General features: G+C 46.0%; 1 protein-coding gene and 1 long non-coding RNA gene across 5 annotated transcripts in view; one reads left to right on the forward strand and one right to left on the reverse strand.

The window, feature by feature from the left end:
• Positions 1-26,502, forward strand: part of LOC137528648 (uncharacterized) — a 211,431-nt gene that overhangs the window by 123,675 nt on the left and 61,254 nt on the right. The window lies entirely within an intron of this gene.
• LOC137528644 (sodium/hydrogen exchanger 2-like) overlaps positions 1-26,502 on the reverse strand; it is a 66,277-nt gene that overhangs the window by 30,155 nt on the left and 9,620 nt on the right. Inside the window, exons 3-6 of the mRNA XM_068250056.1 lie at positions 24,451-24,701; positions 17,599-17,816; positions 11,354-11,550; positions 4,375-4,464 (exon numbers count right to left, since the gene is read on the reverse strand). Of these exons, the coding sequence (XP_068106157.1) occupies positions 4,375-4,464; positions 11,354-11,550; positions 17,599-17,816; positions 24,451-24,701 (756 nt within the window). The remainder of the gene's footprint in view (positions 1-4,374; positions 4,465-11,353; positions 11,551-17,598; positions 17,817-24,450; positions 24,702-26,502) is intronic.

Consider the following 26,502-nt stretch of genomic DNA (forward strand, 5'->3'; position numbering starts at 1 on the left):
ATTAAAAGTCAAAATAAACATACACAAGTCATACTTACCTCCGGTAGTCTACTCCTCAAGCTCTTTCTCCTCTCCTGCGTCCCATTTGTCCACTGTGATCAAGGGAATTCTCCGTCGTCCATTTTGAAAAATGGCCATTACCCCATAACAGCTTTCTGGTCAGCACACTGTTAAACTGTAACATCGCCCACTTGAGCCATAGGGAAACATGGACATTACTTGGCACATCAGTTGTCCTCTTAGCTATAACTGACAGCAACTGATAAATAACTGACAGCAACCGATATATTTCAGTTCTGACAAAATGTTGTCAGAACTGGAAGGGATCATTGTCAGAAGAAAATTGTGAGCTTCTGAGAGGAACGGATGGCAAGGTAACTATGTAATGTTCATTTGAAGTTACCTCATGTGTTTATTTTAAATAATTTCACTCAGTGCAGGTTCTCTTTAAGCATCTTCTTAATATCATGCAGAACAGATTCCCTACTGGTTAGAACTGTTTAAGAAGAAAAAACTGTCGGTAATGCTTTGATAAATCTGTCCCACTGAGTGTTGTAATTTTCCTAACATTCATCTTTCCATTCTCCTGTCCGTTTAGGGGAAGGAGATCTGTTTTTGTAATGCACAGAATACTCTTAATTCTCGGGAATTCCATCAATTTACCCATCAATCTCCCGCTGTGCCAATCTATACAATCTGCGGCGTAACAGATTAGTTACTATATATACCGGCGGCGCGAACACACTTTCATGCGGATATTTAAGATGGAGAAACACAGACTCCCTCCGCATCCTGATTGATTATTTTAACCTTTATGCTTTTATTTCCTTCGTCTGATTATCAGTAACGCCAGGAGCACATCGCCGCGCTCGTGCAGAGAGGAGATTAATACGGTCCGTGGACACCACTGGTCAGCAGGTTTAATAGCGCGAATCCCATTTCATGTCGGTAACGAGGCGGACTTAACTCACTGGCTCGCTTACCCGGTCGCAAAGGAACAATGTCTGGCGTTGGCGGCCATGTTATATTTACTGCGATGTGCAATGAAACATTTCCTGGAATTGAACGGTGGTGGCGCCCCCTACCACTTCAGAAGGAAGCTTGCAGGGTGTGGAGGCTGAATCAAAGTAACAGGGTATGCCTGTTTATTTGGGCGGCGCCAATAAAGAGGAACTTTAACCCAGAATTCCCCCTTTCCCAGGAGAAATCATTATCTTTTTTTTTCCGAATCGATCCTTAGGGGCGGGGGTCTGTATGGCTGATATAGTGGTGAAGCCCCTCTCACAGTGTGATGTCATGACCCAGGTCCTGACAGTTTATTTTCAGTGAACCATGTTGCATTGTGGGGTATAACATTTTTCCAACAAGCAATATCTCCCTCTGTGCATAAAACTCTCAGTAACGAACATTCCGTACAGATCACCTGGCAGAACTAAAGATGTCACCAGCGGTGGTAATTTTCTGAATGTAAATCAGGGAGAGGAAAGGTTTTACAATAGACAAACACTGCCTAATCATCTATAAAGGAATATTGTAAACAATAAGTAATTTTATTCATTATGCTATTTTCACTACAGGTCCTCTTGAACCTTGTGGAAATAATAGGATGCTTTGGGTTGCAAGATGTTTAATTTGGTGGCCACAACTGAGGCAAATGAAGATGGCTGCTGGTGTCCAACGTGACCGAATACCGTTGCCCAGTTGATGTCCTGCAGGTGCCTGTTCCAGGTGTGACTTCAGTGGCTGCATATGATGAGTGGCCACACCTTATTTGAATGTTAACTAGTCCAGCAGTGATGTCACAATGCAGAGTTGTTTATATAAGGAACACTCCTCTTCGGACGATGTAGTCATCATGGAAGTTAATGTCATAATGGGTAAGACAAAAAATGTAAAGGGACTCCGAGCACCTCTCATGGGTATGCCTTTAAGCCAGACGACTTCCAACAAAGTCTTGCTATGACCCCTCTGGAGGAGCCTCTTGCAATGGCCATGCGTGTCACTTCCTCTTCCTGCTTTATTCAATGATGCACTTCTCTAACAGAGAAGACAGGGGTGACCCGGAAGTTAAAACATAGCCAAGAAGGCAGCTGCAATTTTTAAATTGAAATCGAACGAAAACTATTTGGTCTAGAACGGCGATTCAGGCATCAAATGAAAGAGGAGAGCACAAGCTACAGAAAGGTATGCATCTTTAAGTACTTTGCAGTACTGGTCGGAGTCTCTAGGCATACCCATGAGAGGTGCTCAGAGTCCCTTTAAAGAGGAACTTCAGCAAAAAGTGGAAAAAAATAAATCAATACTTTGCAAAGTGAGAAGTTAAAAAATAGAGGAGAGATCAAGAAATGATTGATATTCACCATGTAACATGCTCATATTGTTTGATCCACAATCAGCCTGCATGTATCATCTTTACTACTGGCAGACATGAAAAAAAAACAGACAACACCAACTGCCATTCTCTATAACCACGCCCCCTAACAATGCGATAGGCTAAAAGGTTTTTTTTTTTTATAGATATGCATATGCACAGAGGGAGATACTGTTGTTTGGGGGAGTTGGAAACAGTCCTTATGTCCCACAGTGCAACAAGGATCCCACAGTGTGATGTCAGGTCCTAGGTCCTGACATCACACTGTGGGAGGGGTTTCACCACAATATCAGCCGTACAGAGCCCCTGAGGATCTATTGAAGATAAGGTAAAAATTTCTCGTGGGAAAGGGGGTATCAGCTACTGATTGGGATGCAGTTCAATCCTTGGTTACAGTTCCTTTTGAACTGTTATTGAACGAGGGATGATGGTCGGTGCAAGAAGAGCTAGCGCTAGCATCTCTGAAACGACGACTCTTTTTTAGGATTTTCTCCCCCAACAGTATCTCAGGCATTTAAAGAGAAACTCCAACCAAGAATTTAACATTATCCCAATCAGTAGCTGATACCCCCTTTTACATGAGAAATCTATTGCTTTTCACAAACAGACCATCAGGGGGCGCTGTATGACTGATATTGTGGTGAAACCCCTCCCACAAGAATCTCTGAGGACCGCGGTACTATTGACAGTCTGCCACAATGTAACAAGGTTCACAGACAGGAAATAGCTGTTTACAGCTGTCTCCAACGGCCAAAACAGCTAGGAGCAGCTACATAACCTGCCCACAGTAAAAATGTCACCATGTAATAAATGTCAGAATGTAAATCAGGGAGAGGAAAGATTTTACAATGAGCAAACACTGACTAAATCATGTATACATAATTATTGTAAAAATGAAGCACTTTTTTTATTACACTATTTTCACTGGAGTTCCTCTTTGAGGAGCAGCAGTTGAGAAAAAAAACTTCAAGCGATAAGGACAATTCTGGTGGAAAAAGGCTGGTGAACGAGAGAGGTGGAAGGCAAGTAGCCGGCATAGTCCACAGCCACACAAATGCAAGAACATGACAAATTACAGCTGGTTTGAAGAACATCAGTCAGAGTTTCCCCTGCTTCCATGGCCAGCTGAGTCACCTGACCTCAATCCTATTGAGCATTTGTGGGATGAAGTCAAAAGATCAGTTCAAAGCTTGGAAACGCCACCATCCAATCTGACCCAACTTAGAGCTGTCATTATGTCAGCACGGGCCAACATTCCTCAGCAGCGGTGTCCGCATCTTGTCCATGCCAAGAATATCGGCTGAGATCAGAGCTAAACGTGGACCAACTCATCATTATTAGAGGGTGCCTCTCATTTTTGGCCACTCGGTGTACATGTTGCAAGCCTGGCTCAGATACAGCCATAGCCAAAAAGATCAGCATGAGAGCCAGGGAAGCATAACCGCACACAAAAGCTAGCAGCCAGTGGCGTAGCAATAGGGGGTGCAGAGGTTGAGACCGCATAGGGGCCCTTGGGGGCCACCCTCAACGCAGTATTAGTTCTTTATTTGGTCCTTTACTGGTAATAATTTATTCGATAGATGCTTTGAATAGTAGTGATTAGTAACAAACTGCTCCCCATCCCCTTCTTGCTCCTCTGACACTGTGGTTGTCCTTGGCAGGTTTGGTGCACCATATCAATTGTTATGTACAGAGTGCTTGGGGGGGGACAGGCAATATGAAACTTGCACTGGGGCCAAGAGCTCCTTACCTTAGCTACGCCACTGCTAGCAGCCCCTGTATGTAATTTGTGGCGGGTCTCACCCCCTTGATGGCTGCATCAGGGCTGCCTCTAACGGCCTTTAGGGCGGCGACAGAGTAACAACTCTCATGGCGAACCTGTGTCTCCCAGATGTCCAACATCATATAAAGCAAATATCTGCAAAAATAGCATCGCCCAGGCAAAGCCACTACGGTTATCAGGGGTTAAAACAAACATTTCTGTATTTGGCTCCGCCTCTTACCCGGATGTTCACCTGTTCGCTGACTGTAGAGGATTTCCGGATCTTTTTCTTCACCTCCAACAACTCCACCAGCGGTCTGATGGTCATTCCCTTCACGGTATAAAGAAATGAGAGATTGTAAGAAATGTGGAGAAGTGACGCGCATTACCAGAGAGGAACAAACAACTCACCCAGAGACCCGACGGCAGATTAAAATCTGCTGTATGTTTTTAAGCCTGCTACACACCTTCAATTTTGATTTGCCAGAGTACTCATCATTTAGATTCTACGGAAATTGAAATTTCCGCATTTCCGATCGGAATTTGGAAAACAGAATTCTGCCGGAATCCGATTTACCACAACTCGGTAATTTTAGCCCAATCATAGAACTCGAAAGCTTTGGACCAAACAGAGAATGCAGAATTTACTGCAAAAATCAATTTTCCAATTTTCAGGTTTTTTTGGTCATTTTTTTGCATTCTCTGATGCAACAAATGACAAAAACAATACTATGTCAGCCTCCATATACCTTTCACGTCAAGTTCCCTTTAAAGAGGAACTGTAACGGCAAAACGTCCCCTGGGGCGTACTCACCTCGGGTGGGGGAAGCCTCCGGATCCTAATGAGGCTTCCCACGCCGTCCTCCGTCCCTCAGGGGTCTCGCTGCAGCCCTCCGTACAGCCGTGACGTAATATTTACCTTCCTGGCTCCTGCGCAGGCGCTCTGACGGCTGTCGGCTCCGAAGTAGGCAGAAATAGCCGATCGCTGTCGGGCCGCTCTACTGCGCAACCGCAAGTCTCCGGCGCCTGCGCAGTAGAGCGGACCCGACTGAGATCGGGTATTTCCGAGCCGAATGCAGCCACAGCGCCCCCGCTGGAGCCAGCAAGGGTAAATATTGAAATTACAGTCGGGCCTGTCGCCGGCTGTTCAGAGGGCTGCAGCGAGACCCCCGTGGGACAGAGGACGGCGTGGGAAGCCTCATTAGGATCCGGAGGCTTCCCCCACCCGAGGTGAGTACCCCCCAGGGGATCTTTTTAATGTTACAGAGTCTCTTTAAAGAGACTCTGTTAAAAAAAAAAAGACCCCTGGGGGGTACTCACCTCGGAAGGGGGAAGCCTCAGGGTCCCAATGAGGCTTTCCCCTCCCCTGTAGCTGCAGGCAATCCAGCGCTGGCTCCGCCCGAAGTCTCCCGCAATCCTGGCTCGACAAGCCTGATGAGGATTGATATATTTACCTTCCCTGCCTCCAGTGGGTGGCGCTGTTGCGGCTCTCAGCACAGAAATAGGCAGAAATAGCCGATCTCTGTCGGGTCCGCTCTACTACACAGGCGTAGGAGACTTGCGCCTGTGCAGTAGATCGGCCCAACAGCGATCGCCTATTTCCGCCTATCTCCTAGCGGAGAGCCGATACTGCGCCTGCGCTGGGGCCATGGAAGGTAAATCCCCGCTGTTCGGAGAGGCACAGCGAGACCACCGTGGGACTAGGGTTGCCGCGATTTACCGGTATCACGGTATACCAGGGGCGGCGCCAGGGGGGTGCTTGGGGGTGCTCGAGCACCCCCTAGAATTGTCCAAGCACCCCCAAAGCACCCCCTGGAGTGAACTGACTTCAGGCGTCTAAAAGACGCCAAGTCAGTTCACACCGGCAGCACGGAGCAGCAGGCAGGGCTACGGTAAGATGGCCGCCCGGAGCCCTGTTCTGCAGACTTCGGGCGGCCATTTTCCCGTAGCCTTGCTCTCTGCATGCAGGCAGGAAGTCTCGTGGTGACGTCGGGAAGGAAGAGGATCGTGGGCGCGCGGGCGCTGCGCGCCACAATGAGGTCGGGACTCGGGACAGGAGGTCGGGAAAGAAGGTCTTCTGGCTGTAGGTGAGTAAATGGGTTTTTCTTTTCTTTTTCAGGTGATGCGGATTGTGCATATTGGGGTCATATCTGCTACGGATTGTGCATATTGGGGTCATATCTGATAACGATTGTGCATATTGGGGCCATATCTGATAACGATTGTGCATATTGGGGCCATATCTGATAACGATTGTGCATATTGGGGCCATATCTGATAACGATTGTGCATATTGGGGCCATATCTGATAACGATTGTGCATATTGGGGCCATATCTGATAACGATTGTGCATATTGGGGCCATATCTGATAACGATTGTGCATATTGGGGCCATATCTGATAACGATTGTGCATATTGGGGCCATATCTGATAACGATTGTGCATATTGGGGCCATATCTGATAACGATTGTGCATATTGGGGCCATATCTGATAACGATTGTGCATATTGGGGTCATTGGACGTGTTTTTTGTTAAAATCTGCTCACATTACGTGTATTTTCTTGAGAAAACCTGCACAATTATGTGAATTTTCTGGGAAAAGGGTCACCAAAACTTGGGCCCTCTGTCTTTGTGTTGCACTTTTAAAGGGAACCCGAGGTGAGAATAATATTGAGGCTGCCATATTTATCTCCCTTTAAGCAATACCAGTTGCCTGGCTGCGGTGCTGGTCCTCTGCCTCTTATTCTTTCAACCATAGACCCTGAACAAGCATGCAGCAGGTCAGGGGTTTCTGACAATATTGTCAGAACTGACAAGATTAGCTGCATGGCTTGTTTCTGGTGTAATTCAGTTCACTACTACAGCCAAATAGATCAGCAGGGCTGCCAGGCAACTAGTATTGTTTAAAAGGAAATAAATATGGCAGCCACCATATCACTCTCACCCTGGGTTCACGTTAAATTACAGTTAGCCCCGCCCTCACCCGGTCACCCGCCGCAGGTTGTAGCCACACCCATTTTTGGCGCGGCGCGCTTCGCGCGCCGCAGGTCGTCAGCTCCCCCGGAAATTGGTCCAGCACCTGCATAGCACCCCCTAAAAAAAATTCCTGGAGCCGCCACTGCGGTATACCATGGTTTTACAATGCACGGTAATCACGGTAAGCACTTTTAGGAAATACCGGTTTAGGCTGCATTTCCGTTTCCCCCGCCACCGCTCCGGCATTGTCCTGCTCTCCGTCTCCCTCCGTTAGGAAGGCAAGCTCCCAAAGCTAGTTCCTGATTGCGGGAGGCTTGCCGACATGAGTGCAGGAGCTGGGTGGTGATACGCGTCCTGTGATGACGCGGGCGGCCACGGCTGGAGAGCACACAGAGATCTTTCCTTCCCCCGCCCGCCCGCAATGTTTCCGCTTGTGGTTTTTTATTGTGGACTGTACCACAAAGGCAGAGGGGGAGTCACCAGGTCATTCCTACCTAAATAAATACGGGAAATGAGAAAAAGCAACAGCCCGTTCTCCCTCCTGCTAGATGTATGCAGCCCCCTGCCTCCCCCGACTGCAGAGCTGACATAAACACTGATACAGATCAGTGTTCAAAGGAATGTCCAGCTCTCCTCCCCCATGAAAATGAGTATGCCGCCCGCCCGCCCGGGAGAAGGAGCGAGAGACACACTGCACGTGGACAAGCTGAAGCTTATGACACAAGATAAGCAATGTTGCTGTGTGAGAGGTGCTGTGTTTGAATGCAGCCAGTGTGTAATGTATGGCATGTGTGTGTGATGCCTGAGCTATGTCTGCCTGATGGATGAATGTCTGCCTGATGTATATGTTTGTGATGTTGTGTGTGTGTGTATAGTGTGTGTGTGTATAGTGTGTGTGTGTATAGTGTGTGTGTGTGTGTGTGTACAGTGTGTGAGTGTGTGTGTGCGTCTGCCTGATGTACGTGTGTTTGTGTGATGTCATGTGTCCTCATGCCCACCGCTCCCCCCGTTCTACTCTGTCCCCCTACTTTTAAAAGAAATCGTCCGCAGTGGCTTAGCACAGGACTTCACCTAATTCATGTCCGCTCCACCCATTTGCATTTTATTTTTCAGCTCTGGTATCAGAGACGCAGCAAAGTGAAAGTTTTATAGGTAACTGCGGCTTCCTCCAGCCCGATCATGCGCACAGATCCCTCCCACGCCGCCATCATCAGCCTTTTCTATCGCTGTTACTGAGTCCCGTAACTTTGGCCAGTCGCTGCCAGTTTTACGCATGCGCAGTGCACTCCCTCCGTCTCTGGCAGAAAATATTACTATGCCTGCGTAGTATTATTCTCCGCTGCAGAGAACGCACTGGCCGCAACTGGCTCAAGTTACCGGACTCAATACCAGCGATAGAAAAGGCTGAGGATGGCGGTGTGGGAGGGATCCGTGCGCATGATGAGGCTGGAGGAAGCCGCAGGCATATATAAAACTTTCACAATGCTTCATCTCTGGTACACTTTAAGGTGTATAGTAAAGTGCACCACCAGCATTTTTAAAGTGGACCTGAACTCAAAACGTCCTCTCTGCTCAAAAAGATATGCAACAGCAATTTCTTTCTTAGTTACAGCTGATACAGCTGATACAAATCCTAAAATAAATCTGCACAGTTTCTACTTCCTGATTCATGGAAGCACACATATTAACCTACTGTGCTTTCAAATGGCCTTATTATCTGCCCTCTCTGCCATAGGCAGTCATGTGACACGGGGAGAATGAGATTTACTTTTGGTACTGTTTGGGATTGTTGTTTTTTTGACATTTTTATAGGTAGATTGGAATGAGAATAATTGCGGAATACCGTATACCGTAATACCGTCATACCGTGGTATTTTTTTTGACGGTTATCATACCGTGAATTTTCATACCGTTGCAACCCTACGTGGGACACAGGACGACGGGGGGAGCCTCGATAGGATCCGAAGGCTTCCCCCTCCCGAGGTGAGTACCCCCCAGGGGAACTTTTTTTAGTTACAGGTTTTCTTTAAGAAATTTTCACATATCAATCTCTGGAAAAGAAAATGATTTAACTGAAAATAAACTGCAAAAAAATAACCTTAATTTGTTCATAAAAAAAAAAAAAAAGCAACAAAAATGTGTGGTGTGTTTTTGGGAGGAAATCAGAGTGTCCAGAGGAAACCCACAAAAACATACAAACTACATAAAGACAGAGGGCTTTGGGATTCTAGCACAACAAGGTGAGAGTGCTATCCACCAGGGGTTTAACAATAGCCCTGCGACTCCCGCCATAGCAGGGGGGCCAGGAGCCGATGGGGGCCCGCTCATCTATGTAATGCAGAGGAGAGTGTTACACGTTACCTCTTCACTCTGCTTCACTGTACAAGCGCTTTACAGCCAATCACTATGCGGCTTTCATCCATGTCACATGACATGCAGCCACAGAAGCCGCATGGTGATTGGTTGTTCGGTGCTTGCACACTGAAGAGTAAAGAGGACCTGTCCCGCCATTGGAAGGAGTTAATGCTCCACTTCTGCTATGCAACATGTACAGGTGGGTGGAGGGGGTGGGTAGATTGTAGTTATGCCCCTGCTATCCACCACACCACCATACCCCCTGAATTACTAGAGAGGGGTTAGGATTCTTCCTAGAGACACTGTGAAAGCCCTGCTAAGTTGAAACAATAATTACATCCTTGGCCATTAACAATCCAATTTCTAGCGAAAAATCCTTTACTACACTATTAACGAACCAATCTCTGCTTCCTATCTATCACAACCAACTAGAAAATGCAATCGGACGACTATTTTTATAATCGTTTGTAATCGATTGTCCCCATCAATGGAGATTATTTACAACCAATCCGATTTCTGATCGCTCAAATGATTTTTCGCTAGAAGTTGGACCGTTAGTGGCCACCTTAATGGTGCTCATACATGGTACAATTAAAACATCTGAGTTTCCCGTTTATTCGCCCAAAACAATTGAATAGAGTGAAAACTGAAAAGAATCTTTTTTTGATAAAAAAAATTAACGATTATTAAATTTTTTTCGATTCAAATCTGAGCAGACATGTTGGAAAAATCTGGGTGATTGTTTGTGAAATTGTATAGTGTATGGTAGGTTGTAGAAGAAAATACTATTAGATAAAACAACTTTTTGTTCATATTCCATCGTTTTTCACGGTTTTTCGGAAAAATCGAACATTCGTGTATGGTACCTAACTATTTATTCACTGATTGAAAAAAATGTAAACATTGTACTGTGTATGGGCCCCGTTAGAGCTTCAGCACTCATGAAATAGCGGGTTACCGATTCATTTGCAGCACAAAATCACTAATTAATTTTTTTCCATTACAAAGTCATTAAAATCTTGAGGAATAATAAAACCCACGCAGGCCTCTGAGGGAGCGGCAGAGCGATCATTTCTGTGCGATGAACACAAGCGCTCCCCCGGGCATCCATTCCAAATTAATCACAAATTCACAAACTTCACTTAACGATTCCAGCAACTCGTGTCTCTCTGCACAATGACATCACATCGTGTTCAGCGAGGCGAACGGAAGACATGACATCAGCCAAAGAAACGTAAAGTCATGGTAGGATTAGATTGTGAGCTCCTCTGAGGACAGTCAGACAGTGACATGACTATGTACTCTGTACAGTGCTGTAGAAGATGACAGTGCTATATAAATACATAATAATAATATAGTAGGACATTAGACTATGACTATGGTAGGATTAGAGTGTAAGCTCCTCTGAGGACAGTCAGTGACATGACTATGTACTCTGTACAGTGCTGTAGAAGATGTCAGTGCTATATAAATACATAATAATAATATGGTAGGACATCAGACTATGACTATGGTAGGATTAGATTGTGAGCTCCTCTGAGGACAGTCAGTGACATTGCTATGTACTCTGTAAAGTGCTGCAGAAGATGTCAGTGCTATATAAAAACATAATAATAATATGGTAGGACATTAGACTGTGACTATGGTAGGATTAGATTGTCATCTCCTCTGAGGACAGTCAGTGACATGACTATGTACTCTGTACAGTGCTGCAGAAGATGTCAGTGCTATATAAATACATAATAATAATATGATAGGACATTACACTATGACTATGGTAGGATTAGAGTGTGAGCTCCTCTGAGGACAGTCAGTGTACTCTGTAATGTGCTGCAGAAGATGTCTGTGCTATGTAAATACATAATAATAATATAGTAGTACATACCTGGACGAAGACAGTGAAGAGTATGACCACGGTGGTGGCAGCGATGAAGAGACGCCTTTCCGGGAAATCTGGAAGAAGGAAGACGAGAGAGAAGCAGATGGCCCCCCGGAGACCCCCGTAGGCGATTATAAACTGGTCTTGCACCGTGATGGAGTTTACGGAGATCTTGTTCAGAACACTCGTCAGAACCACAACTCCTGAAACAGACATTATTCCTGTTACTGTTATCCGTCCCCCACTCCGAATCCCCATCAAACCAGAATCCATGTCAATTAACCGCAAAACGCCCATCGCCTCTCTGTCTTCACCTTTCACAAACTTCCCCGAAAGTTTGGGGACAACTCGAAGCAGGACAACTCTGCCTGGATTGCTTAGCTGTTTTTTATTTTTTTACAATATTCATTCATAGATTATTTAGTCAGTGTTTTCCCAATTGTAAAATCTTTCCTCTGCTTGATTTACATTCTGAAATTTATCACTGGTGGTGACATCTCTAGTCCTGTCAGGTGCAGCTCTGCAGAATGTTTCTTTACTGATAGTTCCAAAGCCAGTGACTTGGATGGACAGTGGAGTGTTCACCTCAGCTACTAATGTCGGGTTGGACAAGGAGACTTGGGTTACCACTGGGCACGCTGCCATCGGATCTGGCCTGAAACGCAATCAGGCTAGTGATAAACATGAATTTCACGTAATCCTAATTATGCATCATCATTCACAAATACAATGCAAAATCATAATGCAAAATGTTGGGGAAAAAAACATAATTAATTTTGTTCGTAACCATAATTTCACAATTACCTATAATTTTGCGTCAACTTTAGCCGTTAATAGCAAATCCCCCATACATGCTAACTTTCACCAAAATTGCTATGTGTGTTAAAGGATACCCGAAGTGACATGTGACATGATGAGATAGACATGTGTATGTGCAGTGCCTAGCACACAAATAACTATGCTGTGTTCCTTTTTTCTTTCTCTGCCTGAAAGAGTTAAATATCAGGCTGATTCAGTCTAATAAGTCTAATAAGTGGCTGATTCAGTCCTGACTCACAGGAAGTGACTACAGTGTGACCCTCACTGATAAGAAATTCCAACTATAAAACACTTTCCTAGCAGAAAATGGCTTCTGAGAGCAAGAAAGAGATAAAAAAGGGGAATTTCTTATCAGTGAGGGTCACACTGTAGTCACTTCCTGTCTGTCAGGACTGAGTCAGTCACTTACATACCTGTTATTTAACTCTTTCAGGCAGAGAAAGGAAAAATGAACACAGCCTAGTTATTTGTGTGCTAGGCACTGTACATACACACGTCTACCTATCATGCCACATGTTACTTTGGGTATCCTTTAAGGGCAATAGTATTCGAAAAGACCTTGTAGTTTTTGAGAAAATACATTTTAAAAATTCAATTGCTTGAAAAACGATTTTTCCCACATAACCAATCTGCTTCTGATCGAGAATGGGATCAGTTTTCAGATCAGTACTGCACAAAATCAATCCAGTTCTCAATCAGGAGCAGATTGGACATGCCAGAAATTATCGATTTGACCCATCAATCTGACGGGAAATTGCATCGTGTGTACCAACCTTAAAGGACATCTGAAGTGAGAGGTATATTTAGGCAGCCATATTTTTTTCCCTTTTAAGCAATACCAGTTGCCTGGCTGTCCTGCTGATCCTCTGCCTCTAATACTTTTACCCATAGCCCCTGAACAAGCATGCAGCAGATCAGGTACTCTGACATTATTGTCAGATCTGACAAGATTAGCTGCATGCTTGTTTCTGGTGTTATTCAGACACTTCTGTAGCCAAATAGAGCAGCAGGGCAGCCAGGCAACTGGTATTGTTTAAAAGAAAATAAATATGGCAGCCTCCACATACCTACCATCACTACAGCTGTCTTTTAAAACCGGATCCTACAATCCTGGCCTGGATTGGTGAAAAATGTGCTACTGGAAGGTGGGAAGAGTTTACAAATCCCACCTCCCTCAAACTGCATGTTAGCCTTTAAGCCCCACGTGACTTCCGGCATATAGCACATGGGGAGCGTGTGAAATCACTCATGCCCCCATGTTCTGTAACGCCAGCAACTACGTGGGGGCTCAAATGTGGAAGTACGTGGACAGTCGGCAGGTAAAGTGTGACGGGCATCATAAAATGAGACAGCGGCTCAGGGCAGTGAAGCGGTGTGGCAGCATCACAAAGACGATTACCGCAATATTTCATGCCAAAATCAATTGGGAGAAGAAGCCTGTGGTTTATAGCAGCCACCAGATCTCTCTCCGATCAGAGAGAGATCTGTCTTTTGGTTGGCCGGCTGCCAAAATCGGTAGATGTACAGCTACCTTTGCATCCTTTATGATCTTCCTGCAAGAGACGACTTCATAAATACTTCTTGTAAAACTTTTTCTGCCTCATCCCAACTTTTCCTGCCTCTCTCTCCTGTCCCAATATTTATCTCTCTATGTAAATTTTAAGCATTCTGAATATTTATAGACTTGTATCTGTTTTGCAGCCGACTGCTGTCACCCCCTTCGCCCACCCTCCGCTCTCCAGCGCCGCAGTCTGGGCGGTGGGCGGCGGTTTTTGAGCCGAGAGCGACACCGAAACATCTCAACTTGAGACTGCAGACTGGGGGGATCCAGCGCCCCCATCCATCTCTCACAACATATTATTGCGCTCCTTAATTTTATGTTGCCTCATTTCGGCGGCATTTGTAAATGGTAAATGACACTTGGAGGGGTAATTTATTCATCATACGCGAGTCTCGTCGCGGGCTGCGGACCCAGGGGGGCCCCTCTCTGCAATCAGACTAATTTTATGAAGACAAATCAAACTATTAAATAATGTGCTTGATGTGTTTTAATCTGCATTGTCTCGTTCAGCGGCAATTTATTTATCTGCGCGTCTATTTCTTGATTCCCTCCCTGCTGGAGGGATTTCTTTATGAAGCGGACTCGAAGGCGGAATATCAGAAGTAGCGGCTTGAAACTGATTGGAATCAAGATTTATCACCACTAAAAAAAGTCATCAAGCGTTTCTGGACTTCGGTGGCAGCTCAGAGGGGGACGGCGGAGAGGAACTTGCCGGCAATACTCCGGCAATGCTCAAAGTTCCATGGAGAGAAAAGTTTTAAGGCAGGATTGTCAGCCATAGCATCAATTTCCATTTACCCACTGCTCAGTGTTTATTATGCAGCCTGCAACCTGACCCTGCATTGCAAGCATTCCAGTATAATCAGAAATGTTTCTGCTGCAATGAATCTTATCTCAGTCAGCCTGGCTCTATTTGGTACATTGCCGAGGAGAGGGAAGCATGTTATCTTCCCTCCCACATTCCTCACTGAATGACTGAGGGCAGCTCAGTGTGACACGAGGCTGAGAAGGGAAATACACCTCACCCCTCTGCAGAAGCTGTTGAAATCCGATTCATGCTGTGCTCACATGTGTTTACAAAGCAAGGAGATGACGGTGCAGTTTCTAGGAGAAAAAAGGAGTAAGGGAGGAAATGACATCAGGATTGGCATCAGTCAGAGACATTTAAAATGGAAAATGCCTGAAACAGTTTTTTCTTTATTTACTATATAAAATTCACTGAAAGCAAAACAGGAGCGAGCCCAGTGCGAACGGCTGCGGGAAGAGCTGCGGCGAGGGACATGCTGGGAGCTTGGGGCTGGAGGAAGCCCCCAGTAAGTAGCACTTATTTTATTCATTTTTCCCTGATAACTCCTTTTAAGGAGCACTGGCCCTTTACTAGTCAGTGCCAAACAGTTGCATGCTGGGGGTTCTTTTTATCTATATTTCTCCTCTTCCCTTTATTTCCATGACTGGCTGCCTAACTGAAACACGATCCTCTGCTCACTTGGGTTTACAAGCAAGGCTGAGGTGACTCAGTGATTGGAGGAGAAAAGAAAAAAAAAATAAAGGGCAGAAATGACATCAGGATTTAGCCTTAACTGTGGGCAAAAGACATGGCCCCCACCAGGAACAGAATTCTCGTAATTTACTATATAACTTTCACTGAAATCAAAACGTGGACAGTATAATACATGTGTTATGTAAATAGATCAAGTATTTATCTACTTATATATGTGTTTTTTTTCCCTAGCATAGTATGGCTGATCCTACTGCTTTAAACGGAAATAAATATGGCAGCCTCCATATCCCTCTCAGTTCAGGTTCCCTTTAATTTTGTGAAATTACAAATAGATTACGCAAAATCAATTCAAATTTCAAAATCTTAATTACATATAATCCAAATTGGAATATTTTATGTGAAATTTCCCGTACGCGATATTAGCACATTACGATCATTGCTATTGCCCCCTGTCCCCCCCCCCCCCCCCCCCCCGGGATAGTATGGCTGTCCCTGCTGCTTTATTACATACTTACCTCGCCGTCAGTTCCTCTCAGAAACTCACCATTTTTTTCTAACTATGATTCCTTCCAGTACTGACAAGATTTTGTCAGAACTGAAATGTATCAGTTGCTGTCAGTTATATATCAGTTGCTGTCGTTTATAACTGAAAGGACAATTGATGTGCAAGGTAACGTCCATGTTTCAAGTGGGCGATATTACAGTTTAACAATGTGCTGACCGAGAATCTGTTATGGGGTAACCACCATTTTCAAACTGGAGGATGGAAAATTCCACTTCACAGTGGACAAACAGGACGCAGGAAAGGAGAAAGAGATTGCTGAGTAGACTACATGGGAGGTAAGTATGACTTGCGCATGTTTATTTTGACTTTTCATTTACAGTTCAGGTTTGCATTAAAATCATTGTAGTACACAGAAGTCCGGAGGGCAGGAAATGAGGGGGAAATTTCCCCAATGGGGGACACAGACAACAGCAAAAGTTCAAAGGATTGTCTATCCTCATTCTACACGGTTTTACTTCACATACAATAACTTCTTCTTGAAATAGCTGCATTAGTCATGGTTTCAATAATATGTTTAGACAAACAGGAAATCAATATTGAATGTAACACATTTTAGTAGGTTATTTTAAATTAGTTTTTCCTTTAATTATTTTGGCAATCATTTAAACCCCACCAGCAACACCCCCACATCCAAACTTAGTGGATCCACTCTAAAGACACATGCAAATGCAGCCATGTCAGCTGTAGTGACATCACAGGCTCCACCCCCAGAAGATGTGTTACCAATCATTAGTGAGAAGCAAATTTGGACAATTTCACCTTAACAGAATTTTAGTGGGAAGGACATTAAAGAGGAACTCCAGCCTAAACAAGCATACTGTCATTAAGTTACATTAGTTATGTTAATTAAAATAGATAGGTAATATAATCTCTTACCCACCCTGTTTTAAAAGAACAGGCAGATGTTTGATTTCATGAGGGCAGCCATCTTTTTGGTTGAAAGGAGGTGACAGGGAGCATGAGGCACAGTTTCAACTGTCCTGTGTGCTGATCAACCCTCCCAGTTATTAGGCAACGTGAACAACAACATAGGAAATCCCATCATGCTCTGCACAGCATCAGGGAAAAAGAGCCTGGGCAGTTTTCTTTGATGGGTGGAGCTTAGCTAAAAATGCAGCTAAAAATGATGCTTTGGTAAGAAAAACAAAGTTGTGATTCTGTGAAACTGTTTAAGAAACACCGAGCCTTTTCAGTTCTGCTGAGTAGATTTTTAGTCCGGAGGTTCACTTTAAAGAACCCCTGTAGCAACATATAGAAGAATGCAGTCAATTATTCAGGATACCCATTTTTATGGTGATTTTCCTGCTTTCAGGGTCAGAAACATATCCTATATTTCCTAAATATTGCTGTATATTCAATCTAGCCCAGCCCTTGCAGTGTTGTTTAGTCTAAACTGATGACCTGTGCGGAATTCCTTCCCTCCCAGTGAATTCTGGGAGACCAGGTATATTTTATACTGGCTTCGGAACGCTCAGTCAACAAACATTTTGCATAGTTGCACCTGACAGGACTAAAGATGTCACCACCAGTGATATATTTCAGAATGTGAATCAGGAAGAGGAAAGATTTTACAATGGGCAAATACTGACTAATTGATTTATAAATGAATATTGTAAAAAAAAATAAACAATTTTTGAAATTTTTCACTTCAGTTCTTCTTTAAAGAAGATTTTAACAAAAAATTGTATTTTCCAAAAATGAAATGTATTTTCCAAAAATTTTTACAACTTCATCTCCGCTGGTCAGCAAAAAGAATTTCTGTGGGCATTAGTAATTTATATGTTTCATTGGCCTTTTTGCCTTACCTGATGCCCTCCAGAAAAGGCAGAAGATGAGTGTTAGAAAGATGAATGTCCAGTTCCACTCGTGATTGCTCTCCACCGTATAGAGGCCAAGGAAGAAGAAGATTAGAGTCTCGCTGACGCTACTCCACATCTTCATGAAATATTTCACTGTGGTGTACGACTTCTGAGATATGTTGGTCTCCACATAACGCTTCATTCCCACCGAACAGGCGATGATGCTGGAAAGAGTCACCATACCATTAGTTACCTCCTAACACCACCTCCTCCCCACCCAGTACCTACCAGTGTTACCTCCTAAAACCAACCCACTCCCAATACCATTAGTGAGGCTGGACACCTGCAACGAGGGAAAGAAGTATGGGATCCACTGCTCATGTGCCGGTGGCCCAAATGGCAATAATCAAAAATTCATGGCCAAGGCAACAAAAGAGAGGTTCAAGAAAAACATGAAGGTCCTGGAATGGCCTAGCTGGACTCCAGACCTTAATCCAACAGCAAATCTGTGGAGGGAGCTAAAGATTTGAGTTAATCATTAGCCCAAAAAACTTGGAGGGGATCTGCAAAGAGGAGTTAGCTAAAATCCCACCTGAGCAGAGCAAGATCAGCCACCAGGCAACCTAGGAAGGTGCCTTGGGCATAGTTGGTGTCAAGGGGCCCACCAGCAACCTTTTCTGACCCCTTGCCACCCTAACTTAGCGTTAGGACCATAAGGGGCTCTAAAGCTACTGACATGCCCAGAGCCCAGGCGCGGAGCTAGGGGGGGTCGGGGTAGGACAAGTGCCCCGGGGCGCCTGGTCCCCAAGGGCGCCCTCCGCCTCAGGCGCGGAGCTAGGGGGGGTCGGGGTAGGACAAGTGCCCCGGGGCGCCTGGTCCCCAAGGGCGCCCTCCGCCTGGCTGAGCTGCGGGGGTTTTTTTTATTTGTTTTTTTTTGGGGGCGGGTGAGGGGAGCAGCGCAGAGAAGAGGGAGAGCTGTGCGGACGGTGGGGAAGGGGGGCCATATCCCCCCTCCTTCCCTCACCTTAGGTGCTCTCTCCCTCCCTCGCTGTCCCCTCCAATGTCCGGGTGGCTCTTGGCTGGCAGCGGCGGGCGGAACTCACCTCCGTCTCGCTCCAGCGCCGGGCGGAAGTTCAGGTGCGCAGCCGCTGCTCTGGTCTGGACCAGACCAGAGTAGTGGCAGATCCATCCGGCGCTGCGACGAGACGGAGGTAAGTTCCGCCCGCCGCTGCCAGCCACCCGGACATTGGAGGGGACAGCGAGGAAGGGAGAGCAGCTCTTCTCTGCGCTGCTCCCCTCCTGCTGGGGAGGGGGACACCTGACCTGGCTACCTACTCTGGGCACATATACCCCTGCCTACATATACTGGACTTATATCCCTGGCTACCTACTCTGGGCACATATACCCCTGGCTACCTACTCTGGGCACATATACCCCTGGCTACCTACTCTGGGCACATATACCCCTGGCTACCTACTCTGGGCACATATACCCCTGGCTACCTACTCTGGGCACATATACCCCTGGCTACCTACTCTGGGCACATATACCCCTGGCTACCTACTCTGGGCACATATACCCCTGGCTACCTACTCTGGGCATATATACCCCTAGCTACCTACTCTGGGCACATATACCCCTGGCTACCTACTCTGGGCACATATATCCCTGGCTACCTACTCTGGGCATATATACCCCTGGCTACCTACTCTGGGCACATATACCCCTGGCTACCTACTCTGGGCACATATACCCCTGGCTACCTACTCTGGGCACATATACCCCTGGCTACCTACTCTGGGCACATATACCCCTGGCTACCTACTCTGGGCATATATACCCCTGGCTACCTACTCTGGGCACATATACCCCTGGCTACCTACTCTGGGCACATATACCCCTGGCTACCTACTCTGGGCACATATACCCCTGGCTACCTACTCTGGGCATATATACCCCTGGCTACCTACTCTGGGCACATATACCCCTGGCTACCTACTCTGGGCACATATACCCCTGCCTACATATACTGGGCATATACCCCTGGCTACCTACTCTGGGCACATATACCCCTGCCTTCATATACTGGGTATATACCTCTGGCTACCTACTCTGGGCACATATACCCCTGGCTACCTACTCAGGGCACATATACCCCTGGCTACCTACTCTGGGCACATATACCCCTGCCTACATATACTGGGCACATATACCCCTAACTACATATACTGGGTACATATACCCCTGGCTACATATACTGGGCATATATACCCCTGGCTACATATACTGGGCATATATACCCCTGGCTACATATACTGGGCACATATACCTCTGGCTACATATACTGGGGACACATACCCCTGCCTACATATACTGGGCACATATACCCCTGGCTACCTGTTCTGTGGACATCTCTACCCCTGGCTACCTGTTCTGGGGACATCTATACTGCTGGCCACCTATTCTGGGGACACCTATAGACCTGGGGCTACCTATTTTTGGGGAAGCACTGCTGTCAGATTGAGTGTATTTTGGGGAACTGCTGCCAGGTGAGAGGTGTCTACCATATTAAGGGGGCATTCTGCCTATTTATGTGAAATGCTGTCTATTTATGTGCCTCATGACTGCTGAATTTGTCTTGTTGGGGGCCTCATGGTTACTGAATTTGTCTTGTTGGGGGCCTCATGATTTGTTGGGGGCCTCAAGATAGCTGAATTTGTCTTGTTAGGGGCCTCATGATTGCTGAATTTGTCTTGTTAGGGGCCTCATGATTGCTGAATTTGTCTTGTTGGGGGCCTCAGGATTGCTAAATTTGTCTTGTTGGGGGCCTCATGATTGCTGAGTTGGTCATGTTGGGGGCCTCATGTTTACTCATGATTGCGGAATTTGTCTTGATGGGGGGGGCTCATGATTGCTGAATTTGTCTTGGAGCATGATGGAAGGTACATACTGAGGGAGGGTGGGTGAGCGTGAGCCTGCTAACCTCCATGTACATTTGAAGGGGCGTGACCAAATGTGGAGCACCCATAACCACGCCCACATTTGGTCACGACCCTTCACCTTAGGGGGCGCATTAATAGTCTTTGTCCCCGGGCGCTGAAAACCCTAGCTACGCCTCTGCTCCGCCTGGCTGAGCTGCGGGGTTTTTTTTTATTTGTTTTTTTTTTTTGGCGGGTGAGGGGAGCAGCGCAGAGAAGAGGGAGAGCTGTGCGGACGGTGGGGAAGGGGGGCCATATCCCCCCTCCTTCCCTCACCTTAGGTGCTCTCTTCCTCCCTCGCTGTCCCCTCCAATGTCCGGGTGGCTCTTGGCTGGCAGCGGCGGGCGGAACTCACCTCCGTCTCGCTCCAGCGCCGGGCGGAAGTTCGGGTGCGCAGCCGCTGCTCTGGTCTGGACCAGACCAGAGTAGTGGCAGATCCATCCGGCGCTGCGACGAGACGGAGGTAAGTTCCGCCCGCCGCTGCCAGCCACCCGGACATTGGAGGGGACAGCGAGGAAGGGAGAGCAGCTCTTCTCTGCGCTGCTCCCCTACTGCTGGGGAGGGGGACACCTGACCTGGCTACCTACTCTGGGCACATATACCCCTGCCTACATATACTGGACTTATATCCCTGGCTACCTACTCTGGGCACATATACCCCTGGCTACCTACTCTGGGCACATATACCCCTGGCTACCTACTCTGGGCACATATACCCCTGGCTACCTACTCTGGGCACATATACCCCTGGCTACCTACTCTGGGCACATATACCCCTGGCTACCTACTCTGGGCACATATACCCCTGGCTACCTACTCTGGGCACATATACCCCTGGCTACCTACTCTGGGCATATATACCCCTAGCTACCTACTCTGGGCACATATACCCCTGGCTACCTACTCTGGGCACATATACCCCTGGCTACCTACTCTGGGCACATATACCCCTGGCTACCTACTCTGGGCACATATACCCCTGGCTACCTACTCTGGGCACATATACCCCTGGCTACCTACTCTGGGCACATATACCCCTGGCTACCTACTCTGGGCATATATACCCCTGGCTACCTACTCTGGGCACATATACCCCTGGCTACCTACTCTGGGCACATATACCCCTGGCTACCTACTCTGGGCACATATACCCCTGGCTACCTACTCTGGGCACATATACCCCTGGCTACCTACTCTGGGCATATATACCCCTGGCTACCTACTCTGGGCACATATACCCCTGGCTACCTACTCTGGGCACATATACCCCTGCCTACATATACTGGGCATATACCCCTGGCTACCTACTCTGTGCACATATACCCCTGGCTACCTACTCAGGGCACATATACCCCTGCCTACATATACTGGGCATATACCCCTGGCTACCTACTCTGGGCACATATACCCCTGGCTACCTACTCAGGGCACATATACCCCTGGCTACCTACTCTGGGCACATATACCCCTGCCTACATATACTGGGCACATATACCCCTAACTACATATACTGGGTACATATACCCCTGGCTACATATACTGGGCATATATACCCCTGGCTACATATACTGGGCATATATACCCCTGGCTACATATACTGGGCACATATACCTCTGGCTACATATACTGGGGACACATACCCCTGCCTACATATACTGGGCACATATACCCCTGGCTACCTGTTCTGTGGACATCTCTACCCCTGGCTACCTGTTCTGGGGACATCTATACTGCTGGCCACCTATTCTGGGGACACCTATAGACCTGGGGCTACCTATTTTTGGGGAAGCACTGCTGTCAGATTGAGTGTATTTTGGGGAACTGCTGCCAGGTGAGAGGTGTCTACCATATTAAGGGGGCATTCTGCCTATTTATGTGAAATGCTGTCTATTTATGTGCCTCATGACTGCTGAATTTGTCTTGTTGGGGGCCTCATGGTTACTGAATTTGTCTTGTTGGGGGCCTCATGATTTGTTGGGGGCCTCAAGATCGCTGAATTTGTCTTGTTAGGGGCCTCATGATTGCTGAATTTGTCTTGTTAGGGGCCTCATGATTGCTGAATTTGTCTTGTTGGGGGCCTCAGGATTGCTAAATTTGTCTTGTTGGGGGCCTCATGATTGCTGAGTTGGTCATGTTGGGGGCCTCATGTTTACTCATGATTGCGGAATTTGTCTTGATGGGGGGGGCTCATGATTGCTGAATTTGTCTTGGAACATGATGGAAGGTACATACTGAGGGAGGGTGGGTGAGCGTGAGCCTGCTAACCTCCATGTACATTTGAAGGGGCGTGACCAAATGTGGAGCACCCATAACCACGCCCACATTTCGTCACGACCCTTCACCTTAGGGGGCGCATTAATAGTCTTTGTCCCCGGGCGCTGAAAACCCTAGCTACGCATCTGCCCCATTTCTTCTCAATCCATCTCTGCTCCTGAGATGTGGGCAAACCTGGTGGCCAATGACAATAAGCAGCTGGCCTCTGTGATTGCCAACAAGGTTTCGCCTCCAACTACTAAGATGAGGTACTTATTTCACAATGCACATCAATCTTTGACTTTGGAGCTCTCGGTTTTTGAGGGTTCTTTTGTTGTTATTCTGTCTCTTACAGCTACAGTAAATCTACCATTACAGTTATAGACTGGTCATCTCTGGGTCAGAGGGCAAATGAGCAAAATCAACAGGGGATCAAATACTTCTTCCCTTCATGGTACATATTCCATAACAGCTCGTAGCTTTTAGAAGCAATGCACCAACTGAAAAATCTGCACTTGAACAATGATTTATGGGTGCCTAAAAACTGGGGTTGAACATGAAATCATCTTGTAAAAAAAAATCTTACACTAGGATTATTATTATATATATAATGTATATAGTTTTTAAAAAATGAACTTAAACATTTGCAGACTTTGGTAACAAGCAGCAATATTGTTGGTTTGAAAAAGGCAGTGGGACTATCTTAGCTGAGTTAAAGCTTTACAAAATGCAATAAAATAGCAAACCAAGTGCTAGCTGTTATCTACCTTTTCTTAATTTTTGAGAGTCATGTTAAACATACAACATATATAGAAAATAATGGCATTACCAATACAGATATTTTTGGAAACATTAAAATGACATGCTTATTGGATATTTGCTGTTATATAACAAGATTGAGAAACTCTAGAACAAGATATACAGTTATTATTATTATTCATTAGGAATTGTAATGGGGTCTACACTCACGCCATAATGCCAGACCTAGGAACTGTAACAGGGTCACACTCACACCATAATGCCAGATCTAGGAACTGTAACAGGGTCTACACTCACGCCATAATGCCAGACCTAGGAACTGTAACGGGATCCACATTTACGCCATAATGCCAGACCTAGGAACTGTAACAGGGTCACACTCACACCATAATGCCAGACCTAGGAACTGTAACAGGGTCTACACTCACGCCATAATGCCAGACCTAGGAACTATAACAGGGTCTACACTCACGCCATAATGCCACACCTGGGAACTGTAGTGGTGTCCACACTTATGCCATAATGTCAGATCTAGGAACTGTAACAGGGTCTACACTCACGCCATAATGTCAGACCTAGGAACTGTAACGGGATCCACATTTACGCCATAATGCCAGACCTAGGAACTGTAACAGGGTCACACTCACGCCATAATGCCAGACCTAGGAACTGTAACAGGGTCTACACTCACGCCATAATGCCAGACCTAGGAACTGTAACAGGGTCTATACTCACGCCATAATGCCACACCTGGGAACTGTAGTGGTGTCCACACTTATGCCATAATGCCAGATCTAGGAACTGTAACAGGGTCCACACTCATGCCATAATACCAGATGTAGGAAATGTAAAAGGGTCTACACTCACGCCATAATGCCGGACAGGTGGAAGATCTCCGCAGTCAGGTACGCCAGATAACTGTACAGAAACACAAATAATGGCTCGATGACACGAATGTGCTCTGTGAACCTTGTAGTCAGGGCAGCTACAAACCCGAAGATGAGGCCAATCAAAACTCCACCAATCACGACTAAGAAGAAGGTCCCGACTGCAGCAAAGACATCCACAGTCTGTACGTCGGACATTTTACTGAATGCTTCACACACCTTGTACAGAACCTGTGGAGAAGATGTCTATTAAGGTTTTGTACCTTTTTTACAGAGAATATAATTATGCCATTCGGAGCATGCAAAAGTTTACAGCAGTGGCCAATTGGAAATGCAGATTCCTCCAAACAAAATTATTTTTACAATTAACTAACTTTATTGACAAAAATATCAGAAAAATAAAATTCTGCGTAAACAGGAAATCAGAATTGCTCAGTAGTTGGGAAGATACTTCTCAAAAAGCGGAATTCTGAAATCTGCACCTCTGACCATCCCTATTGGACACACAGAGTTTCAGGAAAGTTAAAGTATAACTCTAATTAAAAAGAACTGAAAAATTCCCCCCAGCATTCACGGTAACCCCAAAGACTCTAACAGACAGAAACGTAAGAACATTTAAGCTTGATCCTGATGGGAAACACTACATATACACTAAAAGATTGAGTGAATTAACCAATGTACAATTGTTCCACGAACTACAATGCACAATATCTACATGAAGTGATGTGTTGACGGGTGAAACAGTAAATTATCTGATCGTTAAACAGATGCAGAACGTGCGACAAGTGCCATGGTCATCCCGGACAAATAGTTTAATAATCGTTCATAGCTCTGTACACACTGCTGACTATGAACAATTATCTGCCGATGTGATGGTTGCCCAAAATGCACAAGAATCATTTCAGATAGTTTCTCTAAACCGGTCATTTGCAAACATTTTTCCTGAAGCTATCTGAACGATGCGTCATTCGTCTTACATGATTTTATTTACCCCGTGTGTATGAGCCTTTACTCTGTGCCACCTGCAACCAACATGTAATGTGCATTTATACATTACCTGTCCTATGTCGCCCGCGACATGGTGCCCATCCGTCTTCAGAATCCCACTGCTCCATTTGCGCTATACATGCCGGCAGGGTGTATATTGCTAATGGAATAATAATAATAATAACCCGAACATTTTTATAACGCTTTTCTCCTGTCGGACTCAAAGCGCTCAAGAGCTGCAGCCACTAGGACGCGCTCAAGAGGCCACCCTGCAGTGTTAGGGAGTCTTGCCTTGAACTCCTTACTGAATAGGTACTTGACCTAGCCAGGATTCGAACCCTGGTCTCCCATGTCTAAGGCAGAGCCCTTAACCAGTACACTATCCAGCCACCACATGGAATGGAAGAGCAGGAGATTCCGAAGACGGGTGGGCACAGCACAGTGGGCGACATAGAACAAGTAATGTATAAATGCACACATGTGGGGCACTTTTATACTCTAGTGGGGCAAAGGCGAGGTGGCAGATTTAGCCAATTCCTAGAAGATTTCATGATGAAGTCGATCAGGAATCGGCCTGCGGTGTATGCGCAGCCGGCAGACCTCTCTCTGATCAGATCTGTCTCTTGGTCGAATCTGCACATCATTGCTAGATCTAAGGGCACCTTTAGGGCTAGATTTTTTATTATTATTATTTAGTATTTATATAGCGCCGACATATTACGCAGCGCTGTACAGTGTATATATATATCTTGTTACTAACTGTCCCTCAAAGGAGCTCACAATCTAATCCCTACCATATGTCTATATTATGTAGTGTAAGTACTGTAGTCTAGGGCCAATTTTAGGGGGAGCCAATTAACTTATTTGTATGTTTTTGGAATGTGGGAGGAAACCGGAGTGCCTGGAGGAAACCCACGCAGACACGGAGAGAACATACAAACTCTTTGCAGATAGTGCCCTGGCTGGGATTCGAACCAGGGACCCAGCGCTGCAAGGCGAAGGAGCTAACCGCTACGCCACCGTGCTGCCCTTAGATTTCCAGAAA

The sequence above is a fragment of the Hyperolius riggenbachi genome, chromosome 8, assembly GCF_040937935.1.
Source record: "Hyperolius riggenbachi isolate aHypRig1 chromosome 8, aHypRig1.pri, whole genome shotgun sequence".
NCBI lineage: Eukaryota > Metazoa > Chordata > Amphibia > Anura > Hyperoliidae > Hyperolius > Hyperolius riggenbachi.